The sequence below is a fragment of the Carassius gibelio genome, chromosome A12 (assembly GCF_023724105.1).
Source record: "Carassius gibelio isolate Cgi1373 ecotype wild population from Czech Republic chromosome A12, carGib1.2-hapl.c, whole genome shotgun sequence".
Lineage (NCBI taxonomy): Eukaryota > Metazoa > Chordata > Actinopteri > Cypriniformes > Cyprinidae > Carassius > Carassius gibelio.
In genome coordinates, this window is record NC_068382.1 from 24,223,544 (window position 1) to 24,242,709 (window position 19,166).

At 35.1% G+C, this 19,166-nt stretch overlaps 2 protein-coding genes across 2 annotated transcripts in view; both read right to left on the minus strand.

Annotated features, from left to right (window-relative positions):
* LOC128025517 (uncharacterized) overlaps positions 1 to 10,256 on the minus strand; it is a 118,770-nt gene extending 108,514 nt beyond the window's left edge. The window contains exon 1 of the mRNA XM_052611958.1: positions 10,050 to 10,256. The gene's annotated coding sequence lies outside the window, so the exon portion shown is untranslated. The remainder of the gene's footprint in view (positions 1 to 10,049) is intronic.
* A 3,496-nt stretch (positions 10,257 to 13,752) lies between these two features.
* Positions 13,753 to 19,166, minus strand: part of LOC128025509 (PH and SEC7 domain-containing protein 1-like) — a 48,150-nt gene continuing 42,736 nt past the window's right edge. The window contains exons 15-17 of the mRNA XM_052611938.1: positions 18,940 to 19,084; positions 18,547 to 18,690; positions 13,753 to 17,443 (exon numbers count right to left, since the gene is read on the minus strand). Coding sequence (XP_052467898.1) covers positions 17,165 to 17,443; positions 18,547 to 18,690; positions 18,940 to 19,084 — 568 coding nt within the window. The 3' untranslated portion in view covers positions 13,753 to 17,164. The remainder of the gene's footprint in view (positions 17,444 to 18,546; positions 18,691 to 18,939; positions 19,085 to 19,166) is intronic.

Consider the following 19,166-nt stretch of genomic DNA (forward strand, 5'->3'; position numbering starts at 1 on the left):
GGCCAGACTTACCTTCCCAAAAAATCCTATTTAATTTTATTTCATAAATTTAACTATATTTATTTCCACTTTACTGTTATCCAAAGGGACAGAACTATTTGCACTGTTTTTATCAGTGGGACAATATTCATACAATACTACAACCTAGAAATAATTTGCAGGTCTCAGCAGCACGAATTATGTGCCCAGCTACATCTGATTCAAATATTATGCTAATTAACAGTGAGCGTAGTTTCAGACATTTCAGTGCTTCACTCGCACTGACTCTTATTTTGCCTGAAAGAATGACAAGACCGAGCTGAAGGCTGTCAGATGAAAACCGCTCCGATTCGACCAATCAGATGAAAGCAGCGTTTCAGCTCCGCCCACAAGTCCGAATGAAATATTGAAGCCATAAACCGAAATGATCAAAACATACACGGACCAACTGTCTTGTCCATGTTGTCTCACTTGATTGAATCCTCTTCTTGAGACTTGAGTCTCTGACCTTCTGTAAGCCCCGCCTTGTTCACACAATGATTGACGTGCCGCGAGGGCGGGGACACGTGATCGGCTCGGAATGCATTTTCAATGTGCACATTGAGTTTTGCTACATTCATTGCGGGACACCGAATGAAAATGCAATCGTAAGTGTCTTGACTGTGAGTGTTAATGCAATTAAGAAAAATAGCATTTAAATGATCATTTTGCCACAGTTTTTGCTTTAACATGTTAAACATATCTAATCATTTCTGTAATACATTTTCATTTTAATTTTGCAACTTATAAAGCGTTAAAATTAATATTCATTTTACATATTAAAACTGGTGTAGGAAATGGCAAATTAAAATTATGTAATTTAATTTTCATTTTCATTTTGCACCAAGCGTTGCACAAATGTATTGGAAAATGTAAATGTAAATACAGAAATGCATTGCCATTTTACATATTGCATTGTCATTTTGCTTATTACATCCCAAATTGAATAATGCTACCCATACGCTTCCATACCTTTTATCCTCGTCGCCATTTATGTGATATTTCAGTTTGAAAAGTCGCTAACTTGGCAACACTGTGTCAGCGGAACAAAGATAACAACACAATCACGCCCTCTAGTGGATAGACTTCATATAACACTTTGATTTACTATACTCTTCTCTTGGAGCATGTTTTACTCAGAGATTACTTTATGTGTGTGATTCAAGGACATACAATTAAACTGATAATATTTTACTTTCATTTTCTAAATGAAAGCTAGTTCTGTAATTTGTACTACACGAGTCTGTACTACACAATATTATTTCTAGTTTATAAAGAGAAGGTGAGCCAGAAGTGAAGTGAAAAACCTGGGGACACTTTAAAACATCAAAACAGTTCAATCAAAAGTGAATGTTCTGCTATTAATTTTGACATTAAACCACGGGATACACCTATACAGCATCTGCACAATCAGAGCAAACAGCATGGAAACACCATAAAAACTCATTTCTTACACATACTGCAGATAATGCAGTCATATCTCAGCTGCTTAAATAAAAATGCAAATGGTAGTACATTTTTATTTGATTTAATGTTGTCACATAAAAACTGTATGATAATGAATATGATTTATTTCATTCACGTATATCATCATTGTTTCTACACACACCACATCTATCTTTCAGCATTCTGTCATTGATTTAATTGCCGCTGCTTGAATGGATGATGAAATTATGAAACTTTCCTGAAAAGAGGAAACAAAAGCTCTGCAGCAGTTCACATGAATGAAAGAAAAGAAATGAAGCTTGATCTGAAAAACAAAAAATAAAGCTCATTACACAGTTACTGAAACTTTATTATAGTTATTTTATATGATTATTTATTTAAATAGACTTATTTGTGTTTAATATATTTTTTTTCCATATAATATTTATGTGTTGTTTTTATATAGTTTATATGGCAGGCCCTATATATATATATATATATATATATATAAACCTTTATAACAATAAACAATAAACATTTGCAATAAAATGAAATGAAGACATCTGTGTTTCTGTTGTGAAATCAGTCCATGGTTCATCTGTCATCTTTACACTCATGGAGGATTCTTGTCGTCTCGTCTGACGGCTGTTGATGGAAAGAGAGATTTTCTTGACTCTGAACACTCGACACATGAAAGCTGTTTGTTTTCATCAGCTGTAGGATCTTCTTGTTCTCTTTCAAGGAACAGATGTTATTTCTCAGACAGTTCCTCCTGTATCTCAAACAGTAGACCGTGGTGTTAGCTACAGCTTTGAGTGCATGAACTGATCAAATATAAACCTTGAATACAATGTAAGTTGCTTTGAATGAAGCGTCTTCCTCGGATCATCTTCACATCAACCCATCAGTATTTTGGGTGACCCCACACACCCCTCTCATGGAAGTACAGAAGCATTCAGGTCCTCATCATCAGACTGTGTGACAGCTTCTTCCACCAAGACATCAGACTCATTTACTCCAGATGACCCGAGGGATAATATCTGTACTCACATACTGCACTGGACGCTTACCACCCACTCACACACAGACAACACCACATCATTTAGTTGTCCACCTCTGCACACACACACACACACAGACAAACACAAACACAATTTTTGCACATTTACACACTCAACTGTATGTCATATGCTGCTCTTCACTTCTGTGCCCGGCTCCTTGTTAGTTTGTACAGTGTGTCTATGGTGCTGTTTGCTCAGTAATAAAATGACATTCACAATAGACATGCCTTGAAAGTCAGAAAACACAGTTTCGCTGTTTCTTCTTAAAGTTTATAAAGGTTTGAGTTTATCAAAGTCATATACTCTGATCAAACTGATCAATAATATGCTGAATTTCACAGAAATCAATATAAAACAGAAACAACTGTTTAAAACATACAGCCAGAGTTATATAACTAGTAGTTTAAGAAATAAGATAGTGTAGAGTTTAGTGGAGTTCAAATAAAGTTAGTGTGTTTCATAAGATTTCATAAGAACCACATGAAGTCTAACAAACTCAGTGCTATAATCTCTCATTTCCTGGACGATTGTTGTCCTCATCATGTCTGACTCTCAGAAACATCCAGTTCTGGCATCTACAAAGTTTGGTGAAGTTTGGTTTTGTTTTGCAAATGAACGGCATCATGATGAAGAAGATGAAACCAAACACAACCACAGTGATGACAGTTCCCTTGAATCTTGCTGCTGTCTCTGGTGGAGGGGATCCTGATGGGTTTACTGCGTCCACACGTCCTGAGGAAACTGAAGAAATAATAAATAGTTATATTAAATATATAATAACTTTCTTTCCAAGAGTTTTACTCATTTAATTTTTATGTTCCTGTAGCTCAATTTATTAGAGCATGGCACTATCAAGTGCAAAGTTGGGGGTTCGATTCCCCAGGAACACATGATATGTAAAAATTGATAGCTTGAATGCACTGTAAGTCACTTTGGATAAAAGCGTCTGCTAAATGCATAAATTTAAATTTAAATTTTATTTTATTATTTTCAGGTTTAATGGTCTTTGTTAACCGGTTTTAAACCACTGTTAGTAGATTGAACATAAATGTACATTTGCAAAGATTTACTAAATTATAAGCAAAAAATGTTACAGTAAGCAGTACCTGATGAGTCAAGAGTGAATTTTGATTTTCCCGTTCCACACGTTGTTTGCACATAGAATCTGAATGTTTCTGTCATCTCTGTGGTTGGAGAGTAGCGGCATGTGAAACTGTTTCTCTGTTCACAGGAGTTCACAGAAACATCTTGACGACAGATTGCAGAGCTATTAAATATCTCAGGGTATTGAAACCTATACACTGTAATGCAGCATTCAGTGATCTTCAGAGAGACGCTGCAGCTGAGATTCACTTCTTTTCCCACAGATCCAATCACATCATAACAGCTTACAATGATGAAATCTGAAAAATAACAATATATTCATCAGTTTAATACATAAATTGTAAACTAATTTCTGTCATTTTTCACATCAAGAAATTCTATCAATTTAAAGTTGAAGTGTGTTGCTTCTGAAAAATTAGGACCACCAAAAAGAACTGCAAAAAAATTATAATAATTTTTCACAGCAGGGTGAAATATCTTTAAAGAAAGTGAATTATTCAGAACGGTAGAAGAATGTGTTTTCTTTAACAGTGAATCTGTATTTTGAATCATACTAAAAGCCAAAAGCTCTTACACTGGGTCTTTTTACAGAGCCATTTTATATATCTATGAACCAGATATTTTTCATGTTTTATTTCAGATTTAGTTCTTCTTCTAATTTCTCACACACATTCTAGGTGAAGTTTATTCTCTTACCTCCATCATCTTGACAGACAGCAGTAAAGGTCCAAACCAGAATGAACAGCTGCACAACATTTACAGCATTCATGATTGTGATTCTGTAGTAGAAAACATGACAGACATCTGCATCATAATGAAACTTAAATAAGAACAAGATATTAAGGAGATATGGACAACTTTTATGGTGATTTAAAGTAGTTTAAAATGACTCAAGGATGATTAAACGATGACAGAATTTCAGTTTTTGGGTTCTCTATGCGTGAACTATTCCTTCAAGAAACACCAACATCTAATTCAGCTTTAGATAACTTATATTTCGTCTAATACAGAATATGATCATTAGCATATAAAGTTGAATTGTTATATAAAGTTATAAACATGTTTATTAAAAACAAGTTTTGAAATAATTATTTTGGACCTTTTGACGTTGATGAGAATTCAGATTTTGACCTTTGAAGGTAAACTTTGAGAACCCCGGTCTATCTGATATCTATTGTTACTCCTAAATACTTATACTTTTCTACCTGTCTGATGCTTTCTACATGCAGTAGATGTTAATTTTAAGTTTTAAATATTTTTTTTTTATATTAAATCACAAGAGCATTGTTGTCACACCATTGCACTCATTTATTATGTTTCTGTTATTGTGAAAGTTAAATTCAGGTTAAAATCATGCTTGCCTAAAATATTCTGTATTACAGATTTTATGTTAATAGACTTAATATTTGATGTCTGTAGCTCATTTCTAATTGGTTAAACTAGGGCTGGATGATATGGCCTAAATTTATATCACGGTATATTTCTTAATTTCGGTGCCGATAGGAACGATATTAAAAAAGCCTCATAAAAACTTCATTAAAAAAAATTGCCAAGTCTATGAAATCTTCTCCTATAAAACTATATATTCAGTGTTGTGCATGAACGCGTTCAAAGAACGACGTTCACTGAACGCGTTCATATTTTCGCCGAACGCTGAACTGAACGAATCACTTTTCATACAATGAACGTGAACGAGAGCGGCGCTCACTCTGGCAGGAATGAACAGCACGCTCAGTTCACGTTCCCGCTCATTTGAAAAGTCAGGTTTTACCAGGGCTTCATTTGAGCCGGAACATGTTCCGTCACCTCCGACATTAGATCCGGCACCTCCTGTGTCACTAAAATTAATTGCCTAAATGAAAAAAACTTTTTCAAATACGCTGGACAGTCAGATCCCATACAAGCAAAAATCATTTCCGCTGATCAAAAAGGAGACCACGGTGGACACAGTAGCCTAGTATCGATATCTCGTTATTTCGACATAATAAGGGGACATTCTAATCTGCACTAAGCCATTAAGCGTTCTTATAGTGGTTTTCTATGGGAGGAAAATGCTTAACCGTTCATATTATGGGCTCATCTGATTTTTTTGTACATAGCATAGCCTATTAGTTAGGATTTAAGTATCATAATGATTAGGCTAATAAATGCACGCACAATTATCCGTGAACTTGATTTGAACAAAAGCCTTTCAACTTCTGTGTGCAAAATTCAGAATTAAATTAATGTGCAGAAATTTGTACAAATAGAGAGTAGGCTATGTAGGCATACTATACTGTTGTAGCCATTAAAAAAGCGCGTTTCATATTTGTTAAAATATTATAATGTTATTTTTTTTTTCTATTTATGTTGATTTATGAAAAGTGAACAGCACGACCGAGTAAGATAGGATGCACAATATGAGACATGGAGCGAGTCAGACATGATTTTGACCGTTGAAGTTGAAGTAGAAAGGCTTTCTTTAAAGTGAAATTCGTTTTGTATAAATTGTATCTTAATTTTAAAGAGCCAGTAAGATGAAATTTCTAAGCTTCCTATCACTGTTTATAAGTCCTGTTCATTAGGTTTAAATCCATCCAAGGTTAAAAAACATAGTCATTTTGTCAAAATATCATTTTAAAATTACCTCAATTCTCAGAGATCCCCAAACGGTTCGCGCGAAGATGTTCAAAAGATTCAGTTTCCTTAAACCCCACCTTTCGGTAGCATACGGTGTTCTGATTGGTCAACTGACATTGTCAGTTTTGATTGGTTGTTCCGCACACAACTTCATGGTAAACAAACAGCATCTTTTTGGGGTGAATTATGTCTTATTCCTCTCATCGTGAACAAACAGTAAAATAAAAAACTTGAACAGTCTCCCTGCTTTTTCTTCTGTGTGTGCGTATTCAAGCCGCGCTTCAGTTTGAATCTGAATAGCGCGTTCAGCGTGGGGGCGTGGTCACATTAGATATAATGAAGGGAGACGTGAAAAACGGACATCGCGTTGTTTTCATATGGATTACTTTATCACAGAATATCTGTTAGCAGCACTTGTTACACTTCATTTTAATGACGTGTTTGTACATGACGATCGGCGCAGAGAAAGGCTGCAGACAGCACACATACTGATAAGACGCTCGGGAGAAAACAGACACATAACTTCATAATCATACTTCGCGTTGTGATTCGGAGATGCTCGTTGCTCTAAATAAAGTTGGTAATGAACCCTCTTTTATGGCCAAACGCTTTGAAAATCCCGCCTTGTACTCACCGAGATTAGAAAAGCAGTCATCAGTGAAATGTTGTGAACACAACAGAAGGGATTTGTTGTACTGCTCTGGTATTGTGGTAAAAATGAATTTTAGCCATTGGTTCTTCTGATCTTCATTCTTTGGCAGTGAAAATAAAACAAACTTGCCTTTACAATTAAAAACACACTGTCTCCTCGACATGATGCTCTCACACCAACCAGAGCATCTGTGTGGGGGGGGGCAGGTCAGAGTTTCGTTTCTCCCATGACGGTAGGTGGAGATTATTATGCAAAGTGTTCCTAGTGACGTATAGAGATGGGCAAAAGATTTGAAATCTATAACGACTCGTTTCAGCGATTCAGAGTCGACTCCTTACTTTAGAAGCCAATAACTTTATAAATCGTGTACTTTTTGGTTTAATTACTTTGCACATTGTTTACACTGATGGACAGCTACATCATACACTGTAATACAGGTAATTTTTGATTTTGCATCTGTGTGGCTCTTTAATCAACTTTTCATCAACCAATGCTCAACATTATTTTTCTCCTGGCTATAATAATTGTCTCTTGTTTATTGGTACAATAATTTTGATTAGTTTTGGAGTGGCAGTGATTTGCAGCTGGTAATGGATGGTAAAGAGGTTCTATTGAGTAAGATAGTGGCCTATCTTAAAAAGAATTTAACAAATGAATGTGAACTAGTTCGTTTTTAGATATGTGAACTTAGTTCATTAAAAAAAATTAACTATGAACATGAACTAGTTCATTATCATCTGTGTGAACTGAACTTTGAGCTAGTTCTTTTTAAGTATGAAATGGCACAACACTGTATATATTATTTTAGTGTGGGGGGGGTAAAAATAAATAAATGTTCACCTTTTATTTGTATATAGCCTTCATACAAACAAGAAGTGTGGAATCACTGACAAATAATCATCTCATACTCACCTTATTAATATTAATTTAATATTAATATATTTTACTCCAAAATATATTCTCACGTATATCAGTCAAAAGTTTTTTAACAGTTACATTTTAAAATATTTTTACTATTTGACCCTTCAGAAATCATTCTAATATTCTGATTATCAATATTTAAAACAGTAGAGAACATATTTTCAGGATTCTTTCTAACAGAAAGATCCAAAGATCAGTATTGATCTGAAATAGAAATCTTTTGCAACATTATAAATGTCTTCATCATAACTTTTCATCAACTTAAACTAAAGCATCCTTGCTAAATGGAAGTAATCATTTCTATAATTTAAATTAATATAAATAAAAATATGCTTTTGAAGCTTTTTAATGATATAGTGTGCAATGTTACAAAAGCTTTTTATTTCAGATAAATGCTGATCTTTCTGTTCAAAAACCTATGATTGGTTGTGTATGCTGATTATTTTCATAGATTGAAACATGCTTCAACCAGGATAAATAGTATGAAACATGCTCCGAGTTGCTTCAGAAAACAAAAAACGAGCAACAACAAAAGCATGTTGCTGGAAACGGCTTATTATTGAAAATGCAGAGTGACTCTCTGCCAGCAGGAGGCGCTGTGAGAACAGCAGAACCAGCGGTTTCTCCAGTAACGACTGTGAGTTAATCAAAGCAGCTCCGCTCACGAACGTTATTTTTTCAGATAAAATGAATGAACAATGCTGTCGAAACTTTTCTGAAGAAAGTACCTTCAGAGATACAATCATATAAAACACCGCACCGCGTTTTGATTTTGAAATGTGCGGTGCTCATGTTTATTCAACAAAGTCCAACGCTACAAATAAATCAATGTATGGGAAACACTAGTATATCGAAATATCTGAAATGTGTTTAAAATCATATCACTGTTACTGAAGAGAATATATATTGTGATACATATTGATATTGAATTATTGTCCAGCCCTAATATAGCCTAACTTATATCTTTATTTAGAGATGCAGTCTTTAGTATATCAGGCCTATAGGGCCAATTGGTTTACAGGGTTACATCGAATGATCACAAACTGCTTTTTTTTTTTTTACTCTCTCACAACAGACACGGAAGAGAAGACAATGCTGAATAAAGTCGTAGTTTTTGCTATTTTTTGACCAAAATGTATTTTCGATGCTTCAAAAAATTCTAACTGACCCTCTGATGTCACATGGACTACTTTTTATTCTACTATTTATTTTTAACAATTTTAAGCGCATGAGCATAGATGTATGTGTGTTGTTACAAACAGGAATGCATATGGTATGAGTATGCAAGTACGTGAAGACACATAGGTGTATAAGTATAAATGTGTTTACATGGGTATATTTGGTCTGTAAATGTATGTAATGCACATATATGCATAATTATGTAGGTCTATACTGTTTTCTTTAAATATAACAATATAAACAGGTATGATATATATGGTATATATTATTTGTATTGTATACATTACCAAAGTAATTGTATATATTCATTTTTGTGTGTAATTTTTTTCTTATGTTTATATAATCATGTATTTACAAATTCAGTCACATACTCGTGTAGTTTTTTTTTTTTTTTAATGAAGCTAATTCATTAGCCCTGCTATACAGAGTGAAATGTCTACGTTCAAATGAAAAATAAATAAATAAATAGAAAACGTGTGTGTAAGCATGGATGATTTACATGAAATTTAATGTGTGTGCAATGCACATTGTGCATTGTTTAAGATGACTTTCAACAACAACAAAAAAAATACATTTGTATTTTTTAATAAACTAAAGTGGGCATGCTTTGATCCGTTATGATATATATATATATATATGCTACTGTAACAGATTCCGGCCAAAAAAATGCAAAACGCGAGTGGGAGTGAACGGGAGTCATTCTTTCCGGATTGAAACGGGACGGGATTTTCCCCAAATGTTTTCCTGGGATTGGGCCGGGACAGATTTGAAAATCCACTCCCGTGTCACCCTCTATTCTGTATGTCTTCATCTGCGAACGGTACCGTTAACTTACTTTCGCTTTCAAAATCACTCAGATTTAACTTAGTGCTGTTTTCTCTTTCTCATTTGAGGTTTAAACAGCAGAAACTGATCAATGTGGTCACTTGTAGGCTATGATAATACTGTTTTATCGTCTTCATTTGCTTGTGTTGATGTTTGGACACAGACCGATGAGCTAAAGTAAAGTTACACAGAAAACACTCGACAACAAAACTACTGAAATATAACTTTACATCAGCTGAACTCACCTGAATGTCGTTATATGTTCACAGACTCAGTTCTTAAACACATAACTTCCATCAGTCAAAGTCGTGACGTCCTGATATTTGAACATGAAATATTTCAGAGAAAAAGAAAATGTCTCGAGCAGGACTGTCTACTGTCTGTGGACGCTCCCTCTCTGGGTTGCCAGGTCTTCGTAACCAAAGTGGTCCAATGGGTAAATCCTAGACCAAAAGTAGCTAAATCAACACATCCCAAATATAAAACCTCAACAATGAGAAATTCATATTCCTAAAATAGATATTTTACAGTCACTGTCATTCAAACTTAAAACGAATGTCTCGTAGCGATCATAAAAACAACTCAAAAGACCCCTCTTCCCAAAATGTAACATCTCGCGCAGGTTTATCATTGGTAGAATATACAATGTGTCAATACAAGCATTTCAGTCAAATAGGCTACAATTTATGTACGATGTCAAACAATTAACAGGCTGCAAGAGTTTAAAACAAAGCAGACGAATATCTTACTAAAATCGTGAACTTGGCAACCCTGCTGACATCACACCACAAGTGACCATTTGTAAACGTCACAGACCGGAAGCGGTGGCAAAAAAGACCCAAGTAGGCCAGAATAAAATAAAATAAAGGTCATGTCAAAATCAAGACCGTTATTTTAGCTTCCAGTGCAGACACATCTTACCCCGGACAGTCAATATGTGGTTTTAATTATCCTTGTTTCGTGTGGCATAAATAAATAAAAATCCACTAAACTTTAGGCTATTCAACTCCAGATTCAAAATCTCAAATGAAGACATCCCTAACCCAATACTGTTAAAAATAAGCAATATCCGAAACCATTTTGCATGTAAATAATCTTAAATTGCATCTTTACACAGGCTTGTGCATGTAGGACTATACAGATACAAATTCGCTGCTATTCAGAAATCAACATAAAAAAAAGAAAAAAAAAAAGATTTTTTTTTTTTTTTTAAATAAATAGACTTTTATTTGTATTATTTATTTATTTATTTTATAGATCAATGCAATGGCACATTGGCCAAAATAAATAAATAATAAAGCCTAAATCACAATAATGCATTTATATAATGCATTTTAATTAGAGGAATTAATTCATTAGAATTAGGAATTAGAAAGTGTTGCTTGCATTATTCATCTTTATAGAGTATCACAAATTTGTATTAAATTCATTCATAAAAAAAATACAAATAAAATAAAACTAATACACTGTACAAAACCACAAAATTTTTACTATTACTCCACAAATGCAAAAGCATTACTGAAGACATCCCTCAAAAGTCAGACATTCTTCTGCTTCAGTGACAATCTGAGGTTTAATGGGCTCTGTTAACAGATTATAAACCACTGTTAGAAGATTAAACATAAATGTACAGAATTACATACAACATTATAATTTACTGTACCTGTTATGTTCACAGTGAATCTTTTACTTTTTACTCCACACGTTGTTTGCACAAAGAATCTGAATGTTTCTGTCATCTCTGTAGTTGGAGTGTAGAGGCATGTGAAACTGTTTCTCTGTTCACAGGAGTTCACAGAAACATCTTGACGACAGATTGAAGAGTCATTATTGATCTCAGGGTATTTAAACTTATACTTTGTAATGCAGCATCTAGAGATCTTCAGAGAGACGTCGCAGGTGAGATTCACTTCTTTCCCCACAGATCCAGTCACATCATCACAGCTTACACTGACATCTGAAAAATAACAATGTTTATTATTATATAATACAGTGACAAATGTCATGTAATGAACTCTTAATGTTTGAGTGTTGGTTGTCTTGCCTATCTGTAGGACCATTATATGTATTCAAATTCTTGCTGGGAAGAATTAATTACACCGTAATACAGAAAACATTCCCAAAATCTAACTAAAATGATTATACCACTTCATTCTAAATCTCTTCATCCCAAGATTTTACATCAAATATCAAAATATTTCTTGCAGAATAAGTTAAGTTAGCAGATTTTACAAATTAATAAGGCATTTCAACATATCAGCTTTATCAAGTTTGAACAGTGGTCTCAATACTAAATAATCAAAACTGTAATAGAATACCTTCCTCGGCAGGACCTTCAGTGACAATTTCCAGTTTAATGAGCCCTGTTAATTAAACCACTTTGTAAACCAATGTTAGAAGATAACTGTAGATTTATAAACACCCGTGTTGTATGTAGTACCTTTTGTGTTAACAGTGAATTCTGTTCTCTTCGTTCCACACAGTGTTTGCACAAAGAATGATATTTTCTCCATCCTTGCTGTCGGTGGAGTGTAGCGGCATGAGAAGCTGTTACTCTGATTACAGGAGGTGTAACGAAGCTCTTGTGCACAGATTGAGCTGTTATATATCCCAGGGTAATTAAACTTATAGAATGCGATGCAGCAGTCTTTTCTCTTCAGAGAGACTCTGCAGGTGAGAGTTACTTCTTTCCCCACAGATCCAGTCACATCATTACAGCGTACTATGACATCTGAAAAATAACAATATTTATTATATAATACAGCAACACAACAATAATAAAAATATTTTTTAACCTTTCAAGAATTGCTATGCTAACATATTTGTTGTGTCAGTGTACCCCTCTCCTTAATAAGCCTTCACCTGATTTCTACTGTGCTCTAAATCATTTAAAAGTATTTTGACACCATAAACTTTTGTTTCATACAACTGTGACTCGCTTAATAACTTGTATTAATCTTTATAGGTAGGTTTTCCAGTTACCAAAGACGACTTAACTGACAAATTATATAAGGTACCTGTCTGAGATTGACACCCGTTATCTAAAAAGATAGAAGAAATAAACACATTCTTTGAAAAACTCAAATCTGAATTATTATTTAACCAAAATCCTATGGTTACATTACTTCCATAATAATTGGAACACAGTGTAGTTGAAAAAAAGCCCATGAGATCCAACAGCCTTGATTTTATATGTAATGGTGAGGTATCTGAACAAACTGTTTTATGGAAATAAGCTTGATTGTGTAAACACAATAATTGCACGTATTTCCTGACCATAATGAATTTCCCTTACAGTTATGCAGTGCTTTACATTATTTTATAGATTTAGTCCTCCTGCCAAATTCTCTGCTAGTTTACTTTCTTACCATCATCAGCTTGACAGACAACAGTAAATCTCCAAACCAGAATAAACAGTTGCACAACATTTACAGCATTCATGATTGTGATTCTGCAATTAAAAACAAAAACAAAATGATTTGCAATTTGGACAAATAATGAAGTACCAGAGATTAGATACTGTAACAGCTTTAAAGCAGATTATTTACAGAAGGCTTTTTGCACACTTACGGTCAAGAAGGTCTTCGTGACAGTTTATTCTGACATAAGTTTCAGAATTACTCACCTACCCATCTAGGCACAGTGGTTTCTGACCATGCATATTTTTAGATCGAAAAAAAGGTGTGATATGCAACATAAGAGTGCTGTGTGGCTGCTTTAACTGATGCCAAACATACTGATGAAAATGTTTGTTAATGATTATTGCATGCATAAGAGTGTTATATTTATTATTTTTAAATGGCATCAGTGCATTAACTTAACACCCTGAAAATGACCTTTTAAAAAGTTGACCTCTCAAAAAAAACATGTTTCAATATAATTCACAAATTGCATCAATAATCAAACAATCACTATTGAAATCTAAAACAATCAAGTACACGTGGGAAGTTTGGTGTGTTTCATTATAGTTTGTTATTTATTTCTGTATTTTAGGCCATCATAAAGAGAGGCTGTACAAACATGGTCCTCACAGAACTTCATACAAGCGAACCACATATGAAAGACCAGGAACAAAGTGGAAGAATAAAGAAACTTGGAAAAAAAGTAAACAAAACAATTTAGTGTTTCCTTCACTTTCAGGCGATAACAACTTCAGTTTTGTCCTCAATGACATTATAACGAGCTTAAACGAGCAGCAGTCCTCCACCGAGAGTCATCAAACCACACTCCATCCACAACAAAATCACCTCAGAACAAGACACAAGATGCAAATGAGAGCAGAAGAATTTCATGCCGTTTATGTACATTCAGGTGCTGCTTAATTAAAATATAGTTTCATGTGATAATCATGTTGGTCATAGCCGACTGATTTCATCATAGCAGGACACAACAGATGCTCAGCAGAGTCAGACATGGTGTGTGTGTGTGTATGTGTGTGTGTTTTATAGAGCAGTATATCGACACACACTAGACAGCAAATCAACATTAAACATGAAAAATCAACAAAATGACGGAAAATGCATTCAAACACAAACCGAGCAATGCATCAGTGGATTTTTCCACTCTTGCTCTGGTTTCGTCTTGTTTCATGTGTATGGCTGAAGACCGTGCTCTCTGCTGGTAGAAGAATGCATGGCATCTGTTACATTATATTCAAATGACACCTGAGCAGAGAATGGCTTTCCCACTTTATATTCACTTAGAATCGCACAAGACTATTCAACATCATGCTCTCTGGATATACAGCGCTGTATCGATAAAGTGGACTGAATTAAAGATACAACAGCGGAGTTCAGCAGTGAAATCAACACAGACGGCCGACGAATTGAGTGAAACTCAAAAACACTTACAAGTCATAATTTCACACCAAAATAGTTTTCCAGTTAAAGATTTTCAGGACCATACATGCATTACAGCATGGGATATTAAATATGTGCTTCACTGTCATGAAAATTATGTCTAATGTCAAAATGCCAATAAATCAAAAATAAATAAATAGTCTTAAAAAAATAGGTAAAGATATTCAAGCCCATTTTAGGACAATTCAATAATAATAATAATAATAATAATAATAATAATACATTTATACTGCACTTCTCTCAAAACCAAAGCGGCAATATATAATATAAATATAGGTCATAAAAATGGGCTTTAATATAATTACCTGAAATCATATTTATTCTATTTATACATCATAGTAGTATTTATTTGTATTTTAAATAATGCCAATTTAAATAATAATAATAAAAAGTTGTATGACAGTTTGTCAGGTCTACATTAAACTAATAAACTAATAAATGCAAATACTTGCATGTATTTGGAAGAAATGTGCTTAATTGTCATGAAAAAAAAAAACATGTCAATATCAAAAATCAATAAACCTTTAACGGTCCTAAAAATGCATATTTTTTTCCTTTTGATTTTGGAGTGAAATATGACTTTCTGCATTTTCTTGTGATATTTGCCCAAATAAGTTCATTAACAGGTGTTAATGCTGTAAGTGTATTCCTCTTGTATATCCTATCTTCCGTTTAGACTGTAACACTGTTAGATAATGACTCGAGTCAAAACAGCTCAGAGAGTTTGAGCAAATGTTACCTTACACCATCTTTACTCACTGAAACACCACATGATAAACGCATCCATCAAGGAAAAAACAATGCTTGAGATTGAAATGTGATGCCAGAATCTGGTGACCATTGTGAAAAACACGGTATGGTACATTCAACGGTTTCAAGCTCCCAATTCATCGCGTCGCAGGATGCTGCGTGCCGTGTAATTAAACATCCAGATGTGCGCCGATCACACAAACAGGCCTGTGCTGAATATTGCATGTGGCAGTTTCCACTGACACACCACATTCATTAGAAGATTTAAAACATTCCTTAAATAGGTGATATATTTTTGCGCATATACACACTCTCTCTCATCGATTACATAAGAAAGCAATACGGGGAAGTGCGTCTTAAACACTGACTAACTGCGTTTAACAGGAAAAAGATGACATTCAGTGTGCTGCGTGGGTAACAGGTCCGTTTGACTCATGAACTACACGCTGTGAGCCTCCTACCGACTTCAGCTTCTGTCGAACTGAACAAACACGAACGATTGTCACTAGTCAGCCATGCTGTACACAGCAGACAACATTCAGCCAAGAGAATAATGCAGAAAGACAAGGACGAGAAGCTAAAATAGAGCATATTCAAAGAATGAACTATACAGACAAAAGATACGAGTCTCTGATCGCTTCAATACTTCACCTTTCTTTGTCTTGTTCTCTCACTAAATGATCTTAACATCCTTAAAATGTAATTTAGCATTTTATGATTTCAGAGAAACATCTTGGATTTTACGAACTGTCTTTTCTTGTTTTGAGTGAATATATCTTGAATTAAGTTTATTTTTCTTAACTTATTCACATATATGTTTTTTTCCTGTTTTAAGAACGAATCTAACAAATATAGTGAGGTTTGTGCTTGAAAATGAGAAAGTTGCTAATAAAACTGAATTCAAGATTTATTACACATTTTTTTCTCAAGTAAATAGATTTCATTTAAGTTTTCACCTAACAATAACCTTAACATTTACTTTTGCATATTAGGTGTTATTTTAAGGATGTTTAAATTATTTTTATAAGAAAAAAAGACAAAATTGTGTTTGAGAAAATCTGTTTTGCAGTGTAATTATATTTCGTGTTGAGAGCAAAAGACGTTTTAGGGCAAACGGATGGTGTTTTTAGTGACTATGATGTCCCTGTGCATTATTGTACAAATACAGGTCGCTAATGCTTAGAACAATATGAAGAAATATTTAGTTGCATACGAGCTAGTCAGTTTTCTGCTCATCTACCGTTCATAAACACAACAAATCGCCTGTAATAACAAGTGCAGAATGTCACCCTTCCAAGCACTCTTTCATGACCATTTTGAGCAGAATTTGTAAATTTTAATATGCATTGTAAACAAATTAGTTATTTCCACCAAATGCAAAAACTGAAGACCTTCTGACACTTTCATATTTTAAAGGTTTGAAGACGTTAAGGGCCAGATTTGTCTTGGTAGCGTGCGATGAAATGGCTTCAGGTAAGAAATCGCAGAAGAAACCGAGAACTAGAAGGCAAAGGAAGGTTATGCGTTTCGTATTTACGTTCCTCCGAATCCTAATCACGTTCTCCCAATCCAGATCCCATAGCACCTTGTGTTGTGACATCACCCAGCCATCAGCCAATCACAGAGTCAGATTCAGTCAGAATCAACACCCCTTCCTGATGGCACACAGAGCAGGAGGGCGCACACAGGAAAGAGAGAGACCTCACTTCCTCTCCAGCACAGCGAGCTTCCTGTGGGTGGCGGCGGCGGCTTCACTTGCGGACGGCCTGCCTGTAGCTGTGTCTCTGGCCCTGACCGCGGGAGCAGCTGTTGTTTCCGTTGCCGGACGGTTCTTGTGCGCCGTGGGCGGTGCTTTGGCTCGCTCCGTCTCTGGTGCTGCAGGTCAAACTGCTGTCCTGAAGCGTGGGGCTGGACTGAGCTCTCTGTAGCGCACCTTCCTCCAGGAGCATGGCTTCAAACACTGACAGATCATCGTATTCGCAGCGCTGCTTCGCCCGCAGGAGCATGCTGTACGTCTCATAGCGTGTTTTCTACAAGATGAAGATGTTTTATTAAATGGCTGAAAATGTCCTCATCCTCAGGCCATCCAAGATGTAGATGGGTTTTGTTCTTCATCAGATCAGGAATGTAGCATTGCATCAGTGTCTCAGCAATGAAGTGAATGGGTGCCGTCAGAACGAGAGTTCAAACAGCTGATAAAAACATCACAATAATCCACAGCACTCCATCAGTTAAGATCTTGAGAAGTAAAAAACTGTGTTTTTTGTAAGACATTTTTAACTTCAAACTGATACTTCCCCGTCCATAATCCAGAATTATGTGAAACATTTCTGAATCAGGAGAGCGGTTTACAAGCTAAAACAGGTCTAAATAAATATAGGGGTGGATTTTTGATGAGAAAGAAAACAGGAGAGGGAATTTTTCATTATTATGGACATTATTTTAGCCAGAGGTGACTGGTTGAAGTCTCAAATGCCGCAATGAAGGAGTTGTTTCTTACAAACATTCATTCAGAAATTAATTGATGGAGTGGAGTGGATTATTGTGATGTTTTTATCAGCTGTTTGGACTCTCATTCTGACGGCACCCATTCACTGCAGAGGAGCCATTGGTCAACAAGTGAAGCAATGCTACATTTCTCCAAATCTGTTCCCGTGAAGAAACAAGCTTATCTTGGATGGTCTGAGGGTGAGCAGCAATTTTTCAATTTCGGGTGAACTATTACTTTAAGAACACAAAACCAGTCTTATGTGTAGATTTTTCGAGACTTTTTGAAACTCTGCAATCTGATGGTGCAAAAAATAAAAATACTGAGAAAATCATCTTTAAAGTTGTCCAAATGAATTCTTAGCAATGCATATTACTAATCAAAAATTAAGTTTTGATATATTTACAGTAGAACATTTACAAAATATCTTCATGGAACATGATCTTTACTTAATATCCTAATGATTTTTTTGCATAAAATAAAAAATGATAATTTTGAACAATACAATGTATTTTTGGCTATTGCTACAAATATACCCCAGAGACGTAAGATTGGTTTTGTGCTCCAGGGACACATGATGAGCAGAAGAAACATTCTTTCAAAAACATTTCAAACATTATATTGAACCATAATGTATATATTTACCTCAAACTCCAGATATTCCTCTCTCAGTCGGTACTCCTCAAGTTCACGACCTTTGACCTTCCTGTCAGGTGGATAAGAGTGCAGTTGTACAAGCTCAGAGGAGATTGAGCGAAATTGAGCTTCATGAGCCTGTACCTGCTCCTCCTACACACAGAAACACACACTTTATAACACTCGAGTTTATATAAACACAGATACAGAGCAAGCACAGTCACTCTTATGAAACAGTCAGCCTCCTTGCTGTCCACACAGGCAGCTGTCTTTTAGTGAAGCATCATCATATTCATCATATTACTTATTATAAGACTTTATTATTTGTCCAAGTACAAAGCCATATAATGACACCATTTATATAGGTATGTGGCAACATTTATGCAAATCAGCTCATTTGACCTGTGTCAGCTTGGAGGCGGAGCTTGGTAGCAGCGGCCGGCTGAATTTCTTCTGTGAGCCAATAGCAGCAGGGAGGGGCGGGGCTGAAAACATGGCTGCCACAGTGTTGATGCGTGTGATCCAAGACTGCATTTGTTCAGCATTCCTACACGAATAAATCAAATGCATGTTAATAATAATAGAAAACATCTAAAAGAAGAGCTAGACTGCAACAGACGGGTCCTGGA